We start from the raw sequence: 18,426 nt of genomic DNA on the forward strand, positions 1-18,426 counted from the left end.
CTCGCAGGACAGAGTTATTTTGTTAGTTTAGGTTTAAAAATGAGAAATATTTCCAAGTAATTATCAATTCATGCGCTAGTGGTCCCAAAAAAGAAGTGGGGCTACAAAGCACATAAATGTTCTTTATTTCTGTTGAAGGTAGCACAAAAAAGAGGCGTTGTTCCTCTCTTTTTTCTCATTTAATGTTATTAAATTAATTTAAGAGGTATATTGAATTGAGATTTTAAAAGATAATTTTAATATAAAAAAATCATGTAGAATTTAAAAGACTACGCAAGAATGTTACAACTTACAATTTTTTTTAGAAGACTTTTATAACCTAGATTTTCTAGTTTCAATTTCAATATATCTATTCAGTAAGAAATTAAAAAATATGAAAGAACAACATAGATTTTTGGAAAACATTCAGAATTACAAGAACCTTATTGAAATCCTAATCGAATCCACCCCTTAGTTCTTAAAATGATAGAAAATCAAAGGTCACTGCCTTCATAAGAATGGAAATTTGGTTTCCTTCAATTACTGCATCTACATCTAGAATTCTCTTGAGCTTAACATTCTGCAATCCTTATAAACATCTTAATTTCGATCATTTGTAAGCCCCTATTACAATAGATGGCCAAGTAGTTTCATTGATATCTAAGATTCTAAGCACCAACTTAGATGTTAAATATTAGATTCTCAAAAATAAAAGAAAAAAACGAGCCCAGTATGACATGCCAAACAGATAGCAAAGGCACGCAGCATAAAGGTAGTTTAGTGGACAACAAAGGGCTATACGGCCGAACCAGTACATAAATTTGGGGTCCACATTGGAAGCCCACAAAGAAGTTACAGAACAAACAAAAAAAATCACACTTTTAGCAATAAGAAATCTAAAAACTATATATACGCATTAACCCAACTTGGACAAAAAACTCATTTTAACGAAGTTCAGAAACGAAAGGAAAATGACCAATGTGTAAAATTTATTTATAAAACCGCCAGTAACCTAAATAATAAATTGACCTAAGGTAAGGAAAATGGCCAATGTGTAAAATTGAATTTATTTCGTACACGAACTACAGTTGTCACCGTCGTTCGCCTAAATAGAATGTCGGAGTAGTTCTATAATGCGCCTTGCACATTAGGGGGTGAGGATTGAAATGAAAAATCAACATAAGGGAGCATGAATGTACCACCCATGCAAGGTGCATTGTAGAATTAGTTTAGAATGTCATTTAGGAGATCTTTCACATAGTTACCCACTCTGTTCAAGTTTTTGGCAACACCAGATGCCACCAGGCCTGCATTTCTTTGAAACCTGCATATTTAGAATCTTCAGATGTTAGAAGTAGTAAGTTAATACTACATTCCTAGCATTCGTGTAGCTAGAAAGCACATGCGCACTACAAGAGTTAACTTGACCATGCTGAAAACTTCAACTTGCCTGTTCAAGAACTCTGTCGTATGATTTGGAGGTATATATCTTCTAGGTTGAGGAGCAGCATGTTCATCTTCAAGACAAATAAGACCAGAAAGCCCGAAATGAAAAGGTACAGTAAGAAAAAGTACAAACAAAAGAAGAAGAAAAATAACCCCAAAATTTAGGAATCTTAACTGATAAAATAATTATTCAGAAAACCAGATATAAAATCATGTTTAATATGAAATGATTTTTTGGTGTAGAAATTCATGCAGAATGAAAGAATTATATAGTAAAACAATGACAATTTTTTTCTGGCATACAGGAAGAATACTAGTCTAGAAGAACGAGTCACCTTGTACAATTGTAAATAGGATTGTGTTGAGAGTTCCATGTGTTACATTCACCATTATCTATCAATTGCCCCATTACAAGTGTAGAAAAGTCCACCGATATAGTAGGCACTAGGCAGAGGAAATTGCTTCAAAATCAACTGTTTTTTAAAGTGTTTGATACAGAACTACTAACTGATGAATAATATCTTAAATTAAAAGAAATTCTTTAAGGTTGACAAAACTAAATGATGCTCAAATTAAAAAAGCCCCATTTTTCATTTTTCATTTTGTTTTAAAGAAACTTGAGGATTTCTAGCTATGTTGGTGATAAAGCAGTCCACCATTAATAAAAATATGGTTCAATACACAGGCAAGTGAGAGAAGAAAAAACAATTTTTTTATTGGATAATAGCTAGAATTTCAAAAATCTCAGCTTCTCTCCCAACTGTGAATTCCCAAAATCTGAATACAGAGCAGTTTTTCCCTTATTACCCAACTGCCACTAATAACTGCCAGACTAACATGTTAGACAGGCCCATGGGCCTAATTTCCCCTCTAGTCTCTTGTTCCTTCTAAAATACACTTCAGTATTTGAGTTTCTTATCCTAACACTTGGTAATAAATATATCTAAGCTGTTTAGCACAATAAAGAACAACTTTGAGAGAATGTTAGAAAAGCACACGACAGATGAGATGTCCTACTGCTTGTCTGCTTCTATGACTTTGCATATGAATTTCCAGCGTAACATTTTTTACCTTTTGGGAAAGTTATCATTGATACAAAGAAGGAACACAAAATGACCATCTCCAAGATACCAGATAATTATCCAAATATGCTGAGGCTTTTTTACTATTATTCTTTTTCCAACTAAATGAGGCATGATTGAAAAAGAAAGAAATAACCTAGAACTGTAAATAAAAATAAAAACCAAGAATTTCAATACCTTCAGTTTTATGAGTAGCAGGAACATGGCCTGCATGTGAATTTGAAGCTTTCTCCTCTAAGACCACCTGAAACATGCATTAACAGTGTCATAACTAACACCACGCTTTCATTTACATTTTAAGTGATCACTGATGCACCAGCTCATCCCCACTCTCCATTTTTTAATTTTATTTTATCATGAGGAATGCTAGGTTGCTAGCAACAATCTTGTTGACTCTTACTATTGTGTGGAAATCATGTGAGAGCCCCTAAACAATAAATGAGACCCATTCAACAAGTGAGCTCCACATAAATTTTACCAAGCATCAAAGAGTGTGCTAGAGTCTAGCAGTTCTCTTTTATCTTTCATGACTTCACAAGTTTATTATTTGACCCCCGTAATAGATTTTGCTCACCGCATGATATATGACACTCTAGATTACACAAAATAAGCACTAACTTTGAAGAAACCCATGGAACAAGATAAACCTAGTTAAAAAAAAAAATACATAAACTACAAGGAAAAGGAGGTCAAGATATAAAACCTCAAGACCAACGCAAAAGGGCAATTTTGCTGTTTTATCCTGCGAGTCAGCTGAAGAATCTTTGTTGTCTAAGTAGACAGAGTATCCAACACATGCATACTTGAAATTGGTAAGGCTGCGGCCCTCTTTGGAAGCTTCCAACTCAGATTCTCCGACAACAAAGGGGGGTACTGGTTATATGTATAAGAACATTGATATCAAAGGCTTCTAATGAAATAAAGATTAAACTCTCATAACTCATAAGTAAAGCAAAGGATAGAATATAGAACCTATCCAAAAGAAACATTAAACTATATTTTTTTATCAGAAATTAATTTTTTTAAAACCTTGCTCAGCAGCAAGGATGGCGGTGAATGTAACTTCCTCTCATACTCAATTTCCTAATGATTTGGAGTACAAGCTAACACTCAACATAAGCAAATTAGAATCCAGCTGCAGGCTCAAGTCAAAACAAGAAATGCAATGTCATCTTAAATACGTTGCTCTGAATCAAACTACAAGGTAAAAGGATAGGTGCTCCGCAAAAATCAACAACTATTCCAGTACAGGCCCGCTAAATGGATATCAACATAGCTCGGAATTAATTGATAAATTTTCATTGCGCAGAATACAATATTTTGTTCAATAATAACAAGGTTTAAAAACTTTGACCCACAAAATTCCATTTCACGCATTTTCTGCTTTTACCAATATACAAGTTTTCAAGATTCATCAAAGATATGAATAGTAAAACAAATAGAGGGAGAGATACCTTGCTGGAGTGTTCTGGAGAAACCAACGCATGTGGGGTTTTTGGACTTGGCTTTATGAAGCGATGAGTAGTAGGTGCATCCCTTACACGATTTTCCTTTAGATCCTCTGGTGGTGTGAGGAGGGTTAGGGTTAGGGTTTGGATTTGGAGTTGGATTTGGATTTGGATTTGGATTGCGAGGTTGAGCACCTCCTGCTCCTGGGGTTGCAGCTTCGTCTTTGGTGACCTCCATCATCAATTCGCGTTTCTTCCTTTGTTAAGTTCCCATGTCTGCGCTTGATCTCTATTTTCTCTCTAATGGAAATACATAGGGCCGGGGAAAGACGACAATTCACCACAAAACGCAGCAATGGATGAACGACACACGACCATGCGTTTTGGGTTGGGCTTGATTTTGTTCATTTTGGATCTGATCACAGGTCCAAACGCAAAACTGGCTAATCTCTCTCTCTCTCTCCGATTATTATTCAATCATGGTAAACTACTCTTTTTATTTAAATTGACTGATTAGTGATTACGAGTGTGGGGTTTTTTGTTCCTATCATTTATTTATGTAGTAACTCTGGTTCTTTTAATAAGAAATAAATCAGTATATTCTTTTTCTTAATTATAATAAATTTTTAATTTTTTAAATATAAATTTGTTATTTTTTCTGTCCAAAATTGGAGAAAAAGAAAATTGTGTAAGATTAAATATTTATTGAAAAAACACACTTATATTTTTATTATTCAAAAATTACATAATAAAAAACAAGAGACAACACCACAAATGAAATAAAAAATATTACAAATTTATTTAACTAAGTTCAAACACTCGTCCTTATATCCAAAACTTCAACCTTTATTTAATGTGATTTAGATATCCATCTCTAATCTACTATCTACTCAACATTTTAGGATAAGTTAAATAGACTTATAAACTTTCTCTCGATATAACCCTTCTCTCTTATCTAGGGTGGTGATATCCTATTGAGATTAAATATTTTTTTTTATCTAAATAACTTTTATATATAAACCTAACATCATAATTTTAAAAGAGAAAATAAATATCTAATTTATATAATACATCTTTAAATAAAAAGAGCATCATAAAAATAAAATAATATTCTTTTTTAAATCTAAATAATATGCTAGAGAATTGAAATTATAAATTTAAATTATTTCCCAATAATTTTCTCTTCCTTCCTCCTGTTCAGAGCTTCCAAACCATGGAATGAATAGATTTTGTGGTATTTTTCTTTCACTCACAATCATTCTTTTCACTTTGAAACAAACAAACCATTATGTTTGGATAATGAGATTTTATATAAAATGTAAAAAAAAAAAGAATCAATAGAAGTAAATAGGTCATCCGGTTAAAGAATGATAATTAAAAACACTGTGATTGTAAGATAGTTATTCTAATATATATATACATAAAAAAAATCATAAAATAACTTTATCTCAATCAGATAACTTTTAAATATTTAGTTTTTTAACTTATAACTTATTGTTTATAAATTTCAGTTAACTTTTAAGTTAATTTTGTTAAACACGTCTTTAAATGATGTCACTCCCTTCGGCTTCAACAAAAATACTAGTGCGCCTGGCCCATCAACCATTCATCAACCACAATAAGTGCATATGTGACTTTTTTGGTAAGGGCTCGCTATCTTTGTGAATTTCAAGTGTTTTTTGAGGTTTGTAGATTTAAGACACTTTGAAAAACTTAAAGGGATGGTTTGCGTAAGTCTTGGTTATGCGATGTTAATTTCGTTGCAACTTGGTTAGGGACTTGCTTATATAGAGAAACTCATAGTTAGAGGATATCAAATAAAAGATGATTAGATGAGTGAAAACTGAAAATTATTACAGACATACTAAGAATTTATTTCTTGTCTATTTATGAAAAATATATACAATGTTTAAGAATTAATTAAAGATACGAATATGATTAAAAATAGTTGCTATTATATTAAATTATAAAATAAATAAAGTAAAATGCTAATCAATATTTAAGAACACTGATTAAGAAAGAAAAGAGTAAACTTTTTATTAACAAATAGTACTGTGACTTTATTTATGATTTCTAATATATCTCGAACATAATTTTCAACAAAAAAAATCTTTTAATTATTAAATTAATGTCCTTAACTAAAATCAAAAATAAAAAAATTTATCTTCAAAAGAAGCTGTAAAAGAAAAATGTTCAAAAGAAAGAAAAATACCATTTTCCGTGAAGTATAAGTCATGTCTCCTAACCATTAAACATGGAGATGACTCATCATTGATGCATGTAGCCACAAACACAAAGGTAAAGTATTATTACTCGATCTTTTTGTAGGATTTTTCTTTTTACAAAGTTCGTCTATTTTATTTAAAAAAAACTCTATCCATATTATCTACTTTATCAATTATTTTTATATAAAAATGCATTATTTACTAAGATAAAAATAAATTAACAATTTTTTTTATTATTTTAAGAAAAATTATAATAAAATAAATAAATTATTAATACATGTAATATCACATATTAAATCCTTTTTTTTTAAATTATACTTTTTTATAATTTTTTTAGCAACTTACTAATGTCTTTACATCATTAGTTAAGAATTTTTTTGTTGAAATGGGCAAAATTACAAATATTTTCATCATTTTTTAATGTATTCATGTATAAATTTTAATAAAAATTTATTTTTTATAAAGAGACAAACAAATCATATTATTTATTCATTAGCTAAAGTATCAAGTTTTTATACTTGTAATTATGTTTTTGACGGTATTTTTACTTGTATATAATATTTGATCTTTAACTGTAAATGAATTGCCATAACTGATGGTTATCTTAAAAAAGAAAAAACCACTGGTTAGCAATTAAGAATTTATAACTACTATATAATTATTTATTTTATTGCAAAATAATTATTTTCTCAGACTATTTTAACACATATAAACAAATAAAAGAAATAAAATACTTAATAATTTTTTTAAAAATTAACTTAATATTATTATTAATTTATTTATAAATTTTATAATTTACTATTAATATTATACAAAATATATGTAAAAAAATAATTATAATATAATTTTTCTTTCTTATACCATAACTATAATAAAACAAATGAATCAGTATAATATTGAAGGACAGAGATAACAATAAGTTAATAATAGTAGTCCACCTCATCCTAGTTGACCAATCGATTTGGCGGTAGCACAGTATCCATGGTCTCAAATAAAGGCCACTAAAACTTTAATGCTTCAATCCCTCTCAGCCCCACCTCTCCCTCTTACACATAAATGCACACACTCAAAGAATCTCACACGCACACCGCTGAATAATTCAATCAAGCTTGAAAGAGAGGCAAATAAAATATCAACCCAACTTGAATATATATATATATATGTGGCCAACAAAGATGTCCTCATAAGTAATTAAATTTTCTCTTTCTCGATTTTATTATACTCAATTGATCTAGGAAAATGGGATACATGCAATCAATGCCTTCCTAATGTCCATTACTACCACTTAGTTCCTCCCTAGCTCACTAGCACTAATTTAAATCACTACTCACTAACCGTGGTACAAATATCAAACCGGCTCAGACCGGTTCGTTGACCTATTCCTAATCTATAGCCTATTGGACTCTAAAAAAACTACTTAAACATAGTTTCCTTGGATAGCCTAGTTAGAATTAAAATTTTATCTCAATAATGCAAACTTTTATATGCATATAAGAGGTAAAACTTTAATTCTAACGAAAAAATAATACTAGCACTCTACTCCATTGTAAATTTTGTCTAACAAAATTTAATAATTTGGGATCAATTGTTTCCGGTCTGAACCAGTAACGGATTCTGCTATCTGTTTTTTCCATCTCATCTCCAACACTCTACGATGGTTGTTAGAGTGAATGTGGCCACAAAAGGTCGGGCTACAGGCCGGTCTATACTCTGGAAAAAGCCGACCAGACTTGAATCGAACCCCGCAAGCGTTGCAAAGTGTTTTGGGCCCTAGTGGACCGATCCTCCATTGCGGTGTTTTCTGCACCTGGCAGTGGCTACAACGTCGCAGAGACTGGGCCCCACCGCTTTGGGCCTCAACCTTTTTCTTCTGCTTCTTAGTCACCAACTCGCCGAACCCAACGGAGCCAGCAAACACCGTAAAAGAGGACCAGACACGAGTGTTGGGCTTTCTAGGCTTTTCAGTTCTCGACTTTCTCGGGACTTTTGAAACGGTTTGGGCCGGGCTCAATCTGGATTCCGGTTCGGCCCATACTCTTGTTTTCTTGGAACAATGAATGGGGTACAATATAGATAACTCCGGGAGAGAATCATCCACAAAGTGAGAAACCCATTCCAAGTCTGCCACATCATCTGCCTGCAAAAATTAATTATTTTGTTGTTTTTTCTTCACAAAACCATGAATTAAAATTAATGTTTAAATATATTTTTAGTATCTATAATTTAGTATTTTTATCATTTTCATTCTTCTAATTTTTTTAATCATTATAAAATGTGTGTTTTGTTTTTTTTCATGAAATATTTTTAGATAACAGTAGAACAATATTTTGAAAAATGTCTTTTTTTCATCTAAAACACGGATGAAAAAGAAAACAGTTAGGAATATAAGGAGAAAAATAAAAAAAATACTAAATTATATGGAAAAAATGTATTTAAGCGTAAAATTAATTGCAGTATTTTTTTATGAAAGAATTGAAAACTCACCGGAACTGACAACTCGCCGGCGAAAACATAGTCGTGGCCGCCGCCTCCAGCGGTGGAATTAGAATTGTTGTCGTCTTCGGCTCTGTCCTGCGACTGCAAGGAACCGGAGGTGCTGTTTTTTTCCTCGTCTTCCTCTTCCTCGTAATCATCGAAGTCTTTTCCAACTTGGAATTCCCCGTTGGAAAAGTCAAGTAAGTCGTCCATGGAGAAATCTTCATCGGCAACAACGTTGTTCGCGTTAAAACATAAAATCTCGTCGTAAATTGCTTGAGGGAAAATAAACTCTGTCCGCAAGCTTGGTTTCAGCGCTTTCGCCGCCGCAACTTCCATTTTTCTTGTTCCTACAGAACTCAAATCTATTATTGTCACGACAGAATATTATTTTACGCGGTTCTAATTTAATGTTTTTTTTTCCTTTCTCGGAAACACAAACGTTATTGGAGATTTAATGGAATTTTTACCTATTGAGAAAAGAGAGTAGTGAAGACAGAGAAGAAAGGGAAACCGCAGTGGAGTTTCCTTTGGTTAGGCGAAACAAGCGTTTGAGTTGAGGTATTGGTGTTATCTTTTATCTCTCTATAGTTTTTGGTTTCTTACAAGTCAGTATAGCATTTTCGTTTTAAATATGGGAGTACTAAATTTTCCTCGAGGGTCATGCACTAAGGGCGTGACATTTGGTCAGGTGGTGGGGCTTGACTATTATTGATGCCTTAAACTTTGGTTATTTATTTGTTTGTTTTTGGAATGAAGGATATCTATGATGGCTTTGTAAAGTCAAAAACTATGCTGCAATTCTTATCTCGAGAAACTGGCTGGCCCGGTCCAATTTTACGTTACAAACAAAAATGTTAAGGTCACATGCCGGTTTTGACTATTATTATAATCAAAGTTGTGTTGCAGGAGATGAACGTCCGTGTTTGACTAAGTGTGTGATTAAAAATTAAAATGATGAAATAACTCACTCTCTGGCGCTAACAGTTTTCGAAAAAATAGATACCTGAATTCCATAATGAAGTAACCGGGAAAGAAGAAACCGTCTGGGTTGCGCATAGTGCACTAAATACAACTTTTCAACGTTGAATTTTGAGGGAAAAAATCAATACTAAAGGGAAAACGCAAACAAAAACACAAATGGAGATTAGCAAAGCTTTGCTTGGCCGCGTTAATCACGCCTCGTGATGTGCCAAATTTTGGATTATTTCTCCCGCTATTTTGTTTTCTTTTCTAATTCTCCAATCATGACAATGTTGGGACCAAAAGTATTTGTGTAAATTAGATCAATTAAATTAATAATAGTATTATAAGTTTAACTTGAATACAATGCGAGTACAAATATTTACATTATTAATTAACTAGAAATCATCGTATGTATTATTTAAATATATATATATATATATATATATATATATATATAATTTCTTCCATTAAAATTATCACATGATATTTTTTCAGCTTTATAAAATATTTCATATATTATTTTATTTCACTTTCTTTTTTTAACTTTTCATTTTTCTCATGCATATGTTTTCTTGACTTTTCATATTTTCAAATTTTCAATCCTTTAAATTTAAATTTAAATTAATTATATATATTTAACAAATAAAAATTAATTTTTAAATAAATTAAAAAATATTTTCATTTCATATATTGATATTAAATAGAGAAAGAATAAAAAAATCATTTTATAGTCACAAACTATTATTTTTCACCCATTTAGAAAATTTTATTCTATTTTAATTTTCCTTTTGGAGTTTTAAAAAAATTATTTAGATAACATTTTTGTAGTTTGATTTTTTAATTTTTTATTCATAATGTATCTTAATGTTACGGCATATTAATAATATTCACATAACTTACCTTAAAATTATTTAAACAACATTGTGTTACTTATCCCACCCTTCACATTCTTGTAAATTGTGACATTTGCCATTTTTCTAAACAAAGAAAGTTAGTATTTCCTTATAACATTAATGTTTTTAATTAATAGTAATTCTTCTGCTTCAGATTATATAACATTTTAAAAAAGTCATTCCAAAAATATATGTCATTTTATAAAATCAATATTTTTTTTTCCAATATCACCCTTATTTAATATATAGTGATAGTAATGTATAGTAAAAATAAATGAGTTGTTGATTAGAGATACAAATGGTATACTAAAAAATGACAAATGTTAACCATTGTCCTAAAAGTCAAAATATTTAAAGTAAAAATATTTAAAGTAAAAAAAAATTTAGTGGGAGATGAAAAATTATATTATTCATATTTTTTTATTTCTTATTATTTGCATAATAAATATTTTATTTTATTAGTTTTTTAATCAATATCCTAAATACACTAATTAGTAAGACCTTTCAAAAGCCATCTATTCTTTTTTAAAAAAAAAATAAATTAATTATATTCTTTAAAATCTTGGTCAAATATTGGGTCTCATATGCTTATCCATCTATGCATTGTCTCAAAATTTTCTTAACAAGTGTTAATGACAAAATTGATGTTAAAAAAGGAATTTGGATTTTCGCATAAATTATGTCAAGAAGTTTAACACAAATTATGACACAGAATGCAATTATTAAATATGAAATGGCATGTCATTTTCAAAATGTGAGGGCATTGGGTATGATGGGAGGCAAGAATGAGACCGAACCATCATATTAGTACATTATTCTTATCATTTTGTGACAGTGGTAATAATGATCATGATATTATATTTGTCCACAAAATTCATGTACTGCAGAGCGAACTGCCAAGGGTATTCTGACTTCATGCAACCCATCTTCCCATAACAGGTATCCAAATGAGAATCTGCTTTGAACTCGTAGCTTGGAAGAAAAAGTTACCTTGAATTTCATTTTCTTTCTTTTGGAACTAAATGCTAAGGTTGATGGCTCAACTATAACTGATATTCCAATTGGAGCAACAACACGAGCAGTGTAGTTTGATTTAACTGGACCAACATTAGTGACTGTTCTTGATACCGTGAGGGGTTGCTTTAGCTCTGGAATGGTAATAGAAGGCAGGTTCATGTTTAAGAGGAACTTGTGTGATTTATGGCATTTGGTAGGAAACCCTGTCAATATGCTTATGGCGGTGTTGTTGTAGCCCATAGAACAGAGGAAACGAATGTAGTCTGAGTTTTTCATGTCATATACAAGACCAGGATCTGTGACTTTGTTAGGATCAACATGACCACCACCGTAGTCAAATGGGTCAGCTTGTTTATGTGGTGCTCCCTCGGCCCAAATATATTCCTTGTATTCATTTTTCAGAGAAGCTACATCAAAACCAAAAGAAATTGCTCAAATTAGTGCCTTCCATAACTTCGAGAAGGGACAAGTGATTAGTGTGTGTGTGAGGATAAACATGTCCGTTGATGGAAAAATTGTTGTTCAGGATCATTAAGTGTGCATGATCTCAATTAATTTCTACATATTTTTAATGTTAAATATTTATGACATGATTTAATAATTAATCTTTGATTAAAGGTCCATTTATGTTTAAAGTTGACATTTAATTTTGAGATAAAACACTATTTTTGTTACGAAGAGATAAAACTCTATTAAGGATAAGAAAACAATAGTAAAAACGGTTAAAAAAATTTTATTTTGTCTTTAATCTATATCCTTTGTGAAATACTCTCCTGTTGTTATTTATAAAATATAGTTAATAACTTTTTTTTGTCCTTTATTATAAGAGTTTGTTTTTCTCATACATTAATTCTTTTTTGACTGAAATATTTTAAGTTATCTCTTTCTTTCTAGTGGAGATTAGAGAACATGAAAAGATTTCCAATACAATTAATAATAAATTTGAAAAATATTATAATTATAAATAAATTTAATGATAACAATTAATTTAATTAATAAACATAAGTTACTCAATTATATTTTATAATTAGAGACAGAAGAAATAAAAGATTAGTGGATATTTACCTGTTGTGACAAGGGCAGACTTAATTGCTGCCGGGCTCCAAGTTGGATGGATAGTCTTTATAAGTGCAACAATACCAGTTATGTGGGGGCATGCCATGGAAGTTCCTGATTCAATGTTGAAGTTAAGGGGATGTAACTCTGTCTCATCTTCATTTTCAGCATCAGATACCAAACGGGCAGAGGAAGCAGGTGACCAAGCCGCCAGAATATTAACCCCAGGAGCAGCAATGTCAGGCTGCGCCACATTCATCGATCATAAACATAAAAGCTTTACATTTTCGTTAAGATAAAAACTATTGCCTTGATGAAGGAATGAATTATCAGAACCTTCAACACCGAAGGAGACAGAGAACTTGGTCCCCGCGACGAGAAGAATGCCACTTCAGGTGATAACTGTCGCCCCACAACTGTTTTTGTCTTGCTAAACTTTATTACAGGATTCCTACAACACATGCATCCATCACAAGATAATTTGGTCCATGTTCCCAAGACCATGTTATTGTTATGTAATAAAAAGACTCTAGTGCAATCAACAATATTATGCTTTCTTAAACCAATATACTCATACATCTTCTTTTTAATTCTTACAACCACTAGGATATAGACTCTAACAATATTTTAGAATTTGAGTTTAGACTCAACTCAATCTTATGAGGTAAGAATTGTCCACACTTATATACATAATTTTGACTATATCACTAGTCAATGTGGAATCTCTAATAATAACAATGTGACTATTACTTTCTTACATTTGACAGACTTGTGCATAAAGAATAGATGTTGCTCTTGCATAGTACTCACCTAGTTGCTTCCATGTATGATAGAATAGTTGTTCCCGTAATAAAGTCAACTTGGACACAGGGTTTACTCCACGATGTATCAACATCTTTAGTTGGAAACTGAGCAAATATGAGACCAGCGCCTCCAGCTTCTGTTACTGTTCTTATAGCAACTGTGGCTGACCTCTGTGACCGAGACTGGAAACACAGAATTGCTTTTCCTTTTGCTAAGGTTGAATTCAGGCTCCCAGAATTGCAGCTCCTGATCAGAAAACAATAAATATGCACTTTCACAGTCACACTCCCGGCTTCACAGGGATATGAAGCTAACAGGAAGTTATTAAGGAAATTTACCTTGCACTTTCTTCATCAGAATCTGAAGCTGCTATGTCTTCTCCAAACACAATAGGATAAAACTTGCTCAAATCTTTCCCTGTATATAAACTCTGACCCTATATGAGGGAAATAAAATATAGTTGTGTCTGCACTGCAAACGGTTAATCTTGCATGTATGCAAACTAGTATTAACACATAATTTGTGTCTGTTTGCTCAGTTAAATGTTTAAATTTAGGTGCTTCAAAGCAGGTGAAGCTGTACATAGTACATAAAAAATTTGTTTTTAATTGCAACTATTTTGGTTAGTGTTTTTAGTTTTCCGATAAATTAAGTTATATCACCTTGAAATCTGAAAAGAACATCCTTCAGTCTAACAAGCTTTACTTACAGAATCATAATAAGATAATAAACCTTCCCTTTAATTGCTTTAATTACAAGCGTCGGTCACTTAAGTCAAAGTATAGTGGAAAGGAATTAAGTGAATGATATTTTGTAACATTTTACAAAGTCAGAGACTAAGGTGAAAGTTTTATTATGAAGTCCATGATTAAAGTGATTAAAGTAATCAACGCTTACAATCTTATTAGGATCAAAGTGGTGATTTACTTGAACTAAAGACTTGCAGGCATATCGAAATGGATGTAATGTTGTTTCATGCTTGAAATGCCAAGCTATATTCATAAAGAAATGAAGATCCATAACTTTCATCAGAAAATCCTAAGCTACGCTCATCTCAATCACTAAATAACTTCTTGGTCCTTGTTCGAATCATAATAACAATAATAACAGCTTAACATTTATTAAGTGTTTGAAGAATTTTGTGGTGAAAGTGAAACATCACAGCAAGCACAACAAAGATGAATTGATGAAGTACCTGTAGAGTTTGATTGTTTCCCAAGATAATCCTAGATGAAAATTCTCTATCAATGGTACTGGCAGCAACGGTAACAAGCCAAGGAGCAGTGTTTATGACAGTTTGGGGATATGGACCAGAATTGCCACCAGAGCATACCACAGAAATTCCTTTGGCTACAGCATGGAAAGAACCAATGGCTAGTGCGTCCTCAACATAAGTAGGAAGTGGAGGATCAGAGCCAAGAGATGCTGAAAGAATGTCAACCCCATCAAATATCGCGTCATCAAATGCCGCAAGAATGTCAGCAGAGCTGCATCCTCCAGTAGACCAACAAATCTTGTAGATGGCTAACCAAGCTGATGGAGCACCACCTCTTGCCAATCCTTTAGCTAGTCCCATAAAGCTTGCATTTTCTACTGCAACGCCGGCTGCAGTAGATGAAGTGTGAGTGCCATGGCCTGATGCATCTCTAGGAGATAAGTACTCTACCCCATCACTTGTATTTAGTTTGCCAATTTCAGCTTCATATCCTTTAATATACCAACGTGCACCAATAATTTTACTGCCATCATATCAAAAGATACCATCATCTAAGGCTACATTTTTTGACCAAAATGTTCAAAGAAGAAAATTAAGAGTTTAATTTCTATGCACCATCAGCCTAAAAAGTTTTAGACTGATTATTATAACAGTTAACAAACTTATTATAGATGACAATTTGTGATTAAACAACAGTCAGAACTATTTACTCAAAATCTAAATGACTAGAAATAAACTTATTATAATCAACCTGTTGCAATGGGAGTGGTCAAAGCTTTCACCTTCCTGGCATATACCACGCCAATGTAGAGGAGGATTGTCCATGTGCTCATCTCTAAAGCTCTCTGACTCAGGCCAAATACCTACAGAGCAAAGAATCAATTATGTAATCACAAGCCCATTTTATGATTTTATTATCAGGCAAATGCATACACAGCAATTCCATACTAACCAGTGTCCATGATGCCGATGATGGTGCCTCTTCCAGATTGACCCCTAGAAAGAGCACCGGTTACTATATCTTGCTTTACGTGCAAGAAGTCCCAACTTCTTGTTGTGTGAAGACTAAGAATTTTATTAGGAATCACACGGACAACCCCTGGGAAATCTGCATGTACAAAATGCAGATAAGGAGAGAAAATTATTACTACTACTTGGCAGAGCTCTGATTGAGATATGTTAGAGTTCTCACGCCAATATATAATGATGCAATCAAATAATCCGAATTACAGATTTTCATGTTTTTCTTTGAAATTTATTTCATGGTTATAGTTTTGCTGAACTCACAATAGCATAAAGATTCCCACATCATATACGAGTTCTTTATGCAACCATTTTGACTCACTACCACAACTTCTGTATATTGCTTCACAAAGTACACTATTTACCACCATAACTTTGACATTTTGCTAATAAGAGAGATTATAGTTTATGTATTTGTCAGAGTTGATGCTGCCACATCCTGCACACCATCATGACTTTTCTTTAAATCAGCTTTCACTTTGCAAGGATATTTTCATCTAAAAAATACAGCATGTTGGAATAATCCATGACTAGTTATTGGCTGGTGCTATAGCTAATTGGTTGGTTGTTGGATGTCTAACTATTTAAAGGTCTGTGTGTCATGCTTCTGGGGGCCACTTTCACCATTTCTTAATGAAACTCAGTCATTAATTTCATATAAAAAGGTTTAGATCTCTTCTAACAAAGTTTCCTTTTTAGAGGATAATCGTAATGTTCTAATTAAGATGTCTCTCATAGATAAAGGTAATCGTACGGGTACATAGATGCCATAAATAAATTTTCTAAAATTGAATCAAATTTATCAATTGTCAACGGTTGTTTATCTAACTTAATGACGGCATAATAAGAGGAAAATATTGAGTGTACACTCCATTTTTTGAAATGTATGGAAGTGGAAACAAGAAAGATAGAATGCAAACAGAGAATAAACAGAGTGATAGCAAAGAAAAATAAAATCATAATATTCAACTTTTCATATTAATCTTCAAAAATTTCAATTTCATTTTAATCCTATTTATTTATTTGCACAGAAAGTATTTAGCAATATGCTTTTCCATTGAAACAACTGTGAAATAAATACCTGCAATGAGCTTAGCTTGAGGCTGACTTAAAACTGCAGCGAATCCAGAAAAGCCATGCTTATAGCTATACAGGATGGACCTCCTAGCAGCAACTTTGCTGTTAAAGAAAGAAAAAGAAGAGCATTTCAGATTCTCAATTTTATATTTAAACTGAAAATATTAATTCAAACGCCATTTGTTTTCAATTATTTTCCAGAAAACAATATGCAAGTATTCTCATGTTAAAAATTATGAACATGTTTAACACTTTTGTTTCCCTGACACACTCCCAAGTACACACCACATTTATAAACTCAAATTGAAACTTCAGAGAAACAGAAACATATACACTGAATAAGAACAATGAATTAGAGGGGAAACCTTCCGAGAATACGTAATAGTATGTCAAGGTGAGAGTCTTCAACTAACTGTTGCTCACTCTGGCTCATTCTGTCACCCATATACACAATATGAACCTACAAGAAACCGGGAATAACAACAAAGAGAACCAAATAAGGATGGAAGAGGTAAAAAAATAAAATAACCCCTTATAGCCATTTGAAGATGCTATTAAGGGGGAAAAAAAAATCAAAATATGGCTAGTAGAAAAGAGGAGGAGCATAGTTTACATTGCTTGAGGCAAAGGTGACAAGGAAACAAGATTGTTGCAGAAGAAGTAGTATCAAAGTGATGACTAAATTCCAAGCAAGAGCCATGGGGGAGCGCAAGCAAAACCAAGAATGAGAATCCAAAAATATCACTGTTTTAAGTGATAGTTTTGGCTTTGTAGATTTTGGATAGTGTGTGAGATACCACTGTTTGAGTGATAGTTTGGCTTAGTAGATTTTCATTTCATTTTGGATAGAAAGTGTGTTAGATACTGTTAGTAGTAGGTGTCAAAGAAACCCACTAAGTACCTGCTCCACCACCACTGCCAGCATTTACTCTGGTGGGCTCAGTCTCAGCTTTTAGGCTCCATCATTGATCTTGGAATCTTTGTACCTATTGAGGACCATGAAAATGAACTTTTATTAGTTTAGCACTTTACCTTCCAAAGCATGTCCTATAGCGTTGACTCATATTGGGACAATTGATGGTGATGTCAACTCCTTATACTTGTAGTATTATTTATCGTTTATGATATGCAAAAATGTGATTCCAATGAGGAAGCAGGACACTTTTCTAGCTTGCTTATCTGATTGAATAAGGTGGATGAGAGTTTTATGAATCTCTTGGTATTTTGTGTTGGATTCCTATGGATATAAAAAAAGATGCAAACCCAACAATGTAGCCCATCAAATACAACACCACATAAGCCCACCAAAGAGACCAATCCTAAATTATGAAAGTGTTTCAGGTGCCAATTATTTAGTCATATGGCTTCTAATTGTCCAAACTACAAAGCAATCACTACCATTATAGGAAAAGTTCATGAGGATTGATGCATTTGAAGCAAATGAAGAGTTCGCCCATGCTAATCATGATGAATCATTGGTGATTAGACAGAATAACAGAACCTACATATATATCTTTTTCACACCCATTGCACTACCAAAGACAAAGTCTGCAATGTTATCAGAAGTTGTAAGAATGTAGTATCAGACTTCATGATGGAGAAGTTGAAGTTGCCAACACAAAAACATCAACGTCCATACAAGTTACAATGGTCATAAACTGTATCCAAGCCCAAGTCAATTAAGCCTAGCATGACCATGCTTCACAGTAACCAAGTTAT

At 32.3% G+C, this 18,426-nt stretch overlaps 3 protein-coding genes across 6 annotated transcripts; all 3 read right to left on the minus strand.

The window, feature by feature from the left end:
- Positions 1-905: 905 nt before the first annotated feature.
- LOC114374998 lies at positions 906-4,294 on the minus strand. 3 transcript variants are annotated; one of them, XR_003658676.1, is made up of 6 exons: positions 3,962-4,294; positions 3,211-3,380; positions 2,685-2,751; positions 1,761-1,869; positions 1,430-1,496; positions 939-1,303 (listed from the first exon to the last, which is right to left on the minus strand). XR_003658676.1 is itself a non-coding variant. In XM_028332730.1 (5 exons), exons 1-5 carry the CDS (start codon positions 4,194-4,196, stop codon positions 1,204-1,206), a joined length of 639 nt encoding a protein of 212 aa, XP_028188531.1. In that variant the 5' UTR covers positions 4,197-4,287; the 3' UTR covers positions 906-1,203. The 3 variants fall into 3 exon arrangements, 2 of the variants coding, with proteins under 2 accessions (XP_028188531.1, XP_028188532.1); XM_028332730.1 differs by lacking the exon at positions 1,761-1,869 and having other exon boundaries at positions 906-1,303; positions 3,962-4,287; XM_028332731.1 differs by lacking the exon at positions 1,761-1,869 and having other exon boundaries at positions 1,430-1,522; positions 3,962-4,291.
- A 3,070-nt stretch (positions 4,295-7,364) lies between these two features.
- LOC114374160 (GATA transcription factor 7-like) lies at positions 7,365-9,275 on the minus strand. Of its 2 annotated transcripts, XM_028331766.1 has the most exons (3): positions 9,126-9,275; positions 8,665-9,005; positions 7,365-8,317 (listed from the first exon to the last, which is right to left on the minus strand). In XM_028331766.1, exons 2-3 carry the CDS (start codon positions 8,992-8,994, stop codon positions 7,748-7,750), a joined length of 900 nt encoding a protein of 299 aa, XP_028187567.1. In that variant the 5' UTR covers positions 8,995-9,005; positions 9,126-9,275; the 3' UTR covers positions 7,365-7,747. The 2 variants fall into 2 exon arrangements, with proteins under 2 accessions (XP_028187567.1, XP_028187568.1); XM_028331767.1 differs by lacking the exon at positions 9,126-9,275 and having other exon boundaries at positions 8,665-9,119.
- A 2,025-nt stretch (positions 9,276-11,300) lies between these two features.
- Positions 11,301-17,542, minus strand: LOC114376747 (subtilisin-like protease SBT3.9). Its single transcript, XM_028335002.1, has 11 exons — positions 17,321-17,542; positions 17,073-17,167; positions 16,712-16,809; positions 15,560-15,715; positions 15,359-15,470; positions 14,587-15,130; positions 13,730-13,827; positions 13,398-13,637; positions 12,924-13,038; positions 12,597-12,831; positions 11,301-11,938 (listed from the first exon to the last, which is right to left on the minus strand). Exons 1-11 carry the CDS (start codon positions 17,405-17,407, stop codon positions 11,370-11,372), a joined length of 2,349 nt encoding a protein of 782 aa, XP_028190803.1. The 5' UTR covers positions 17,408-17,542; the 3' UTR covers positions 11,301-11,369.
- Between the last annotated feature and the right edge of the window lie 884 nt (positions 17,543-18,426).

Source organism: Glycine soja, chromosome 11, assembly GCF_004193775.1.
Source record: "Glycine soja cultivar W05 chromosome 11, ASM419377v2, whole genome shotgun sequence".
In the NCBI taxonomy this organism is placed as follows: Eukaryota; Viridiplantae; Streptophyta; class Magnoliopsida; order Fabales; family Fabaceae; genus Glycine; species Glycine soja.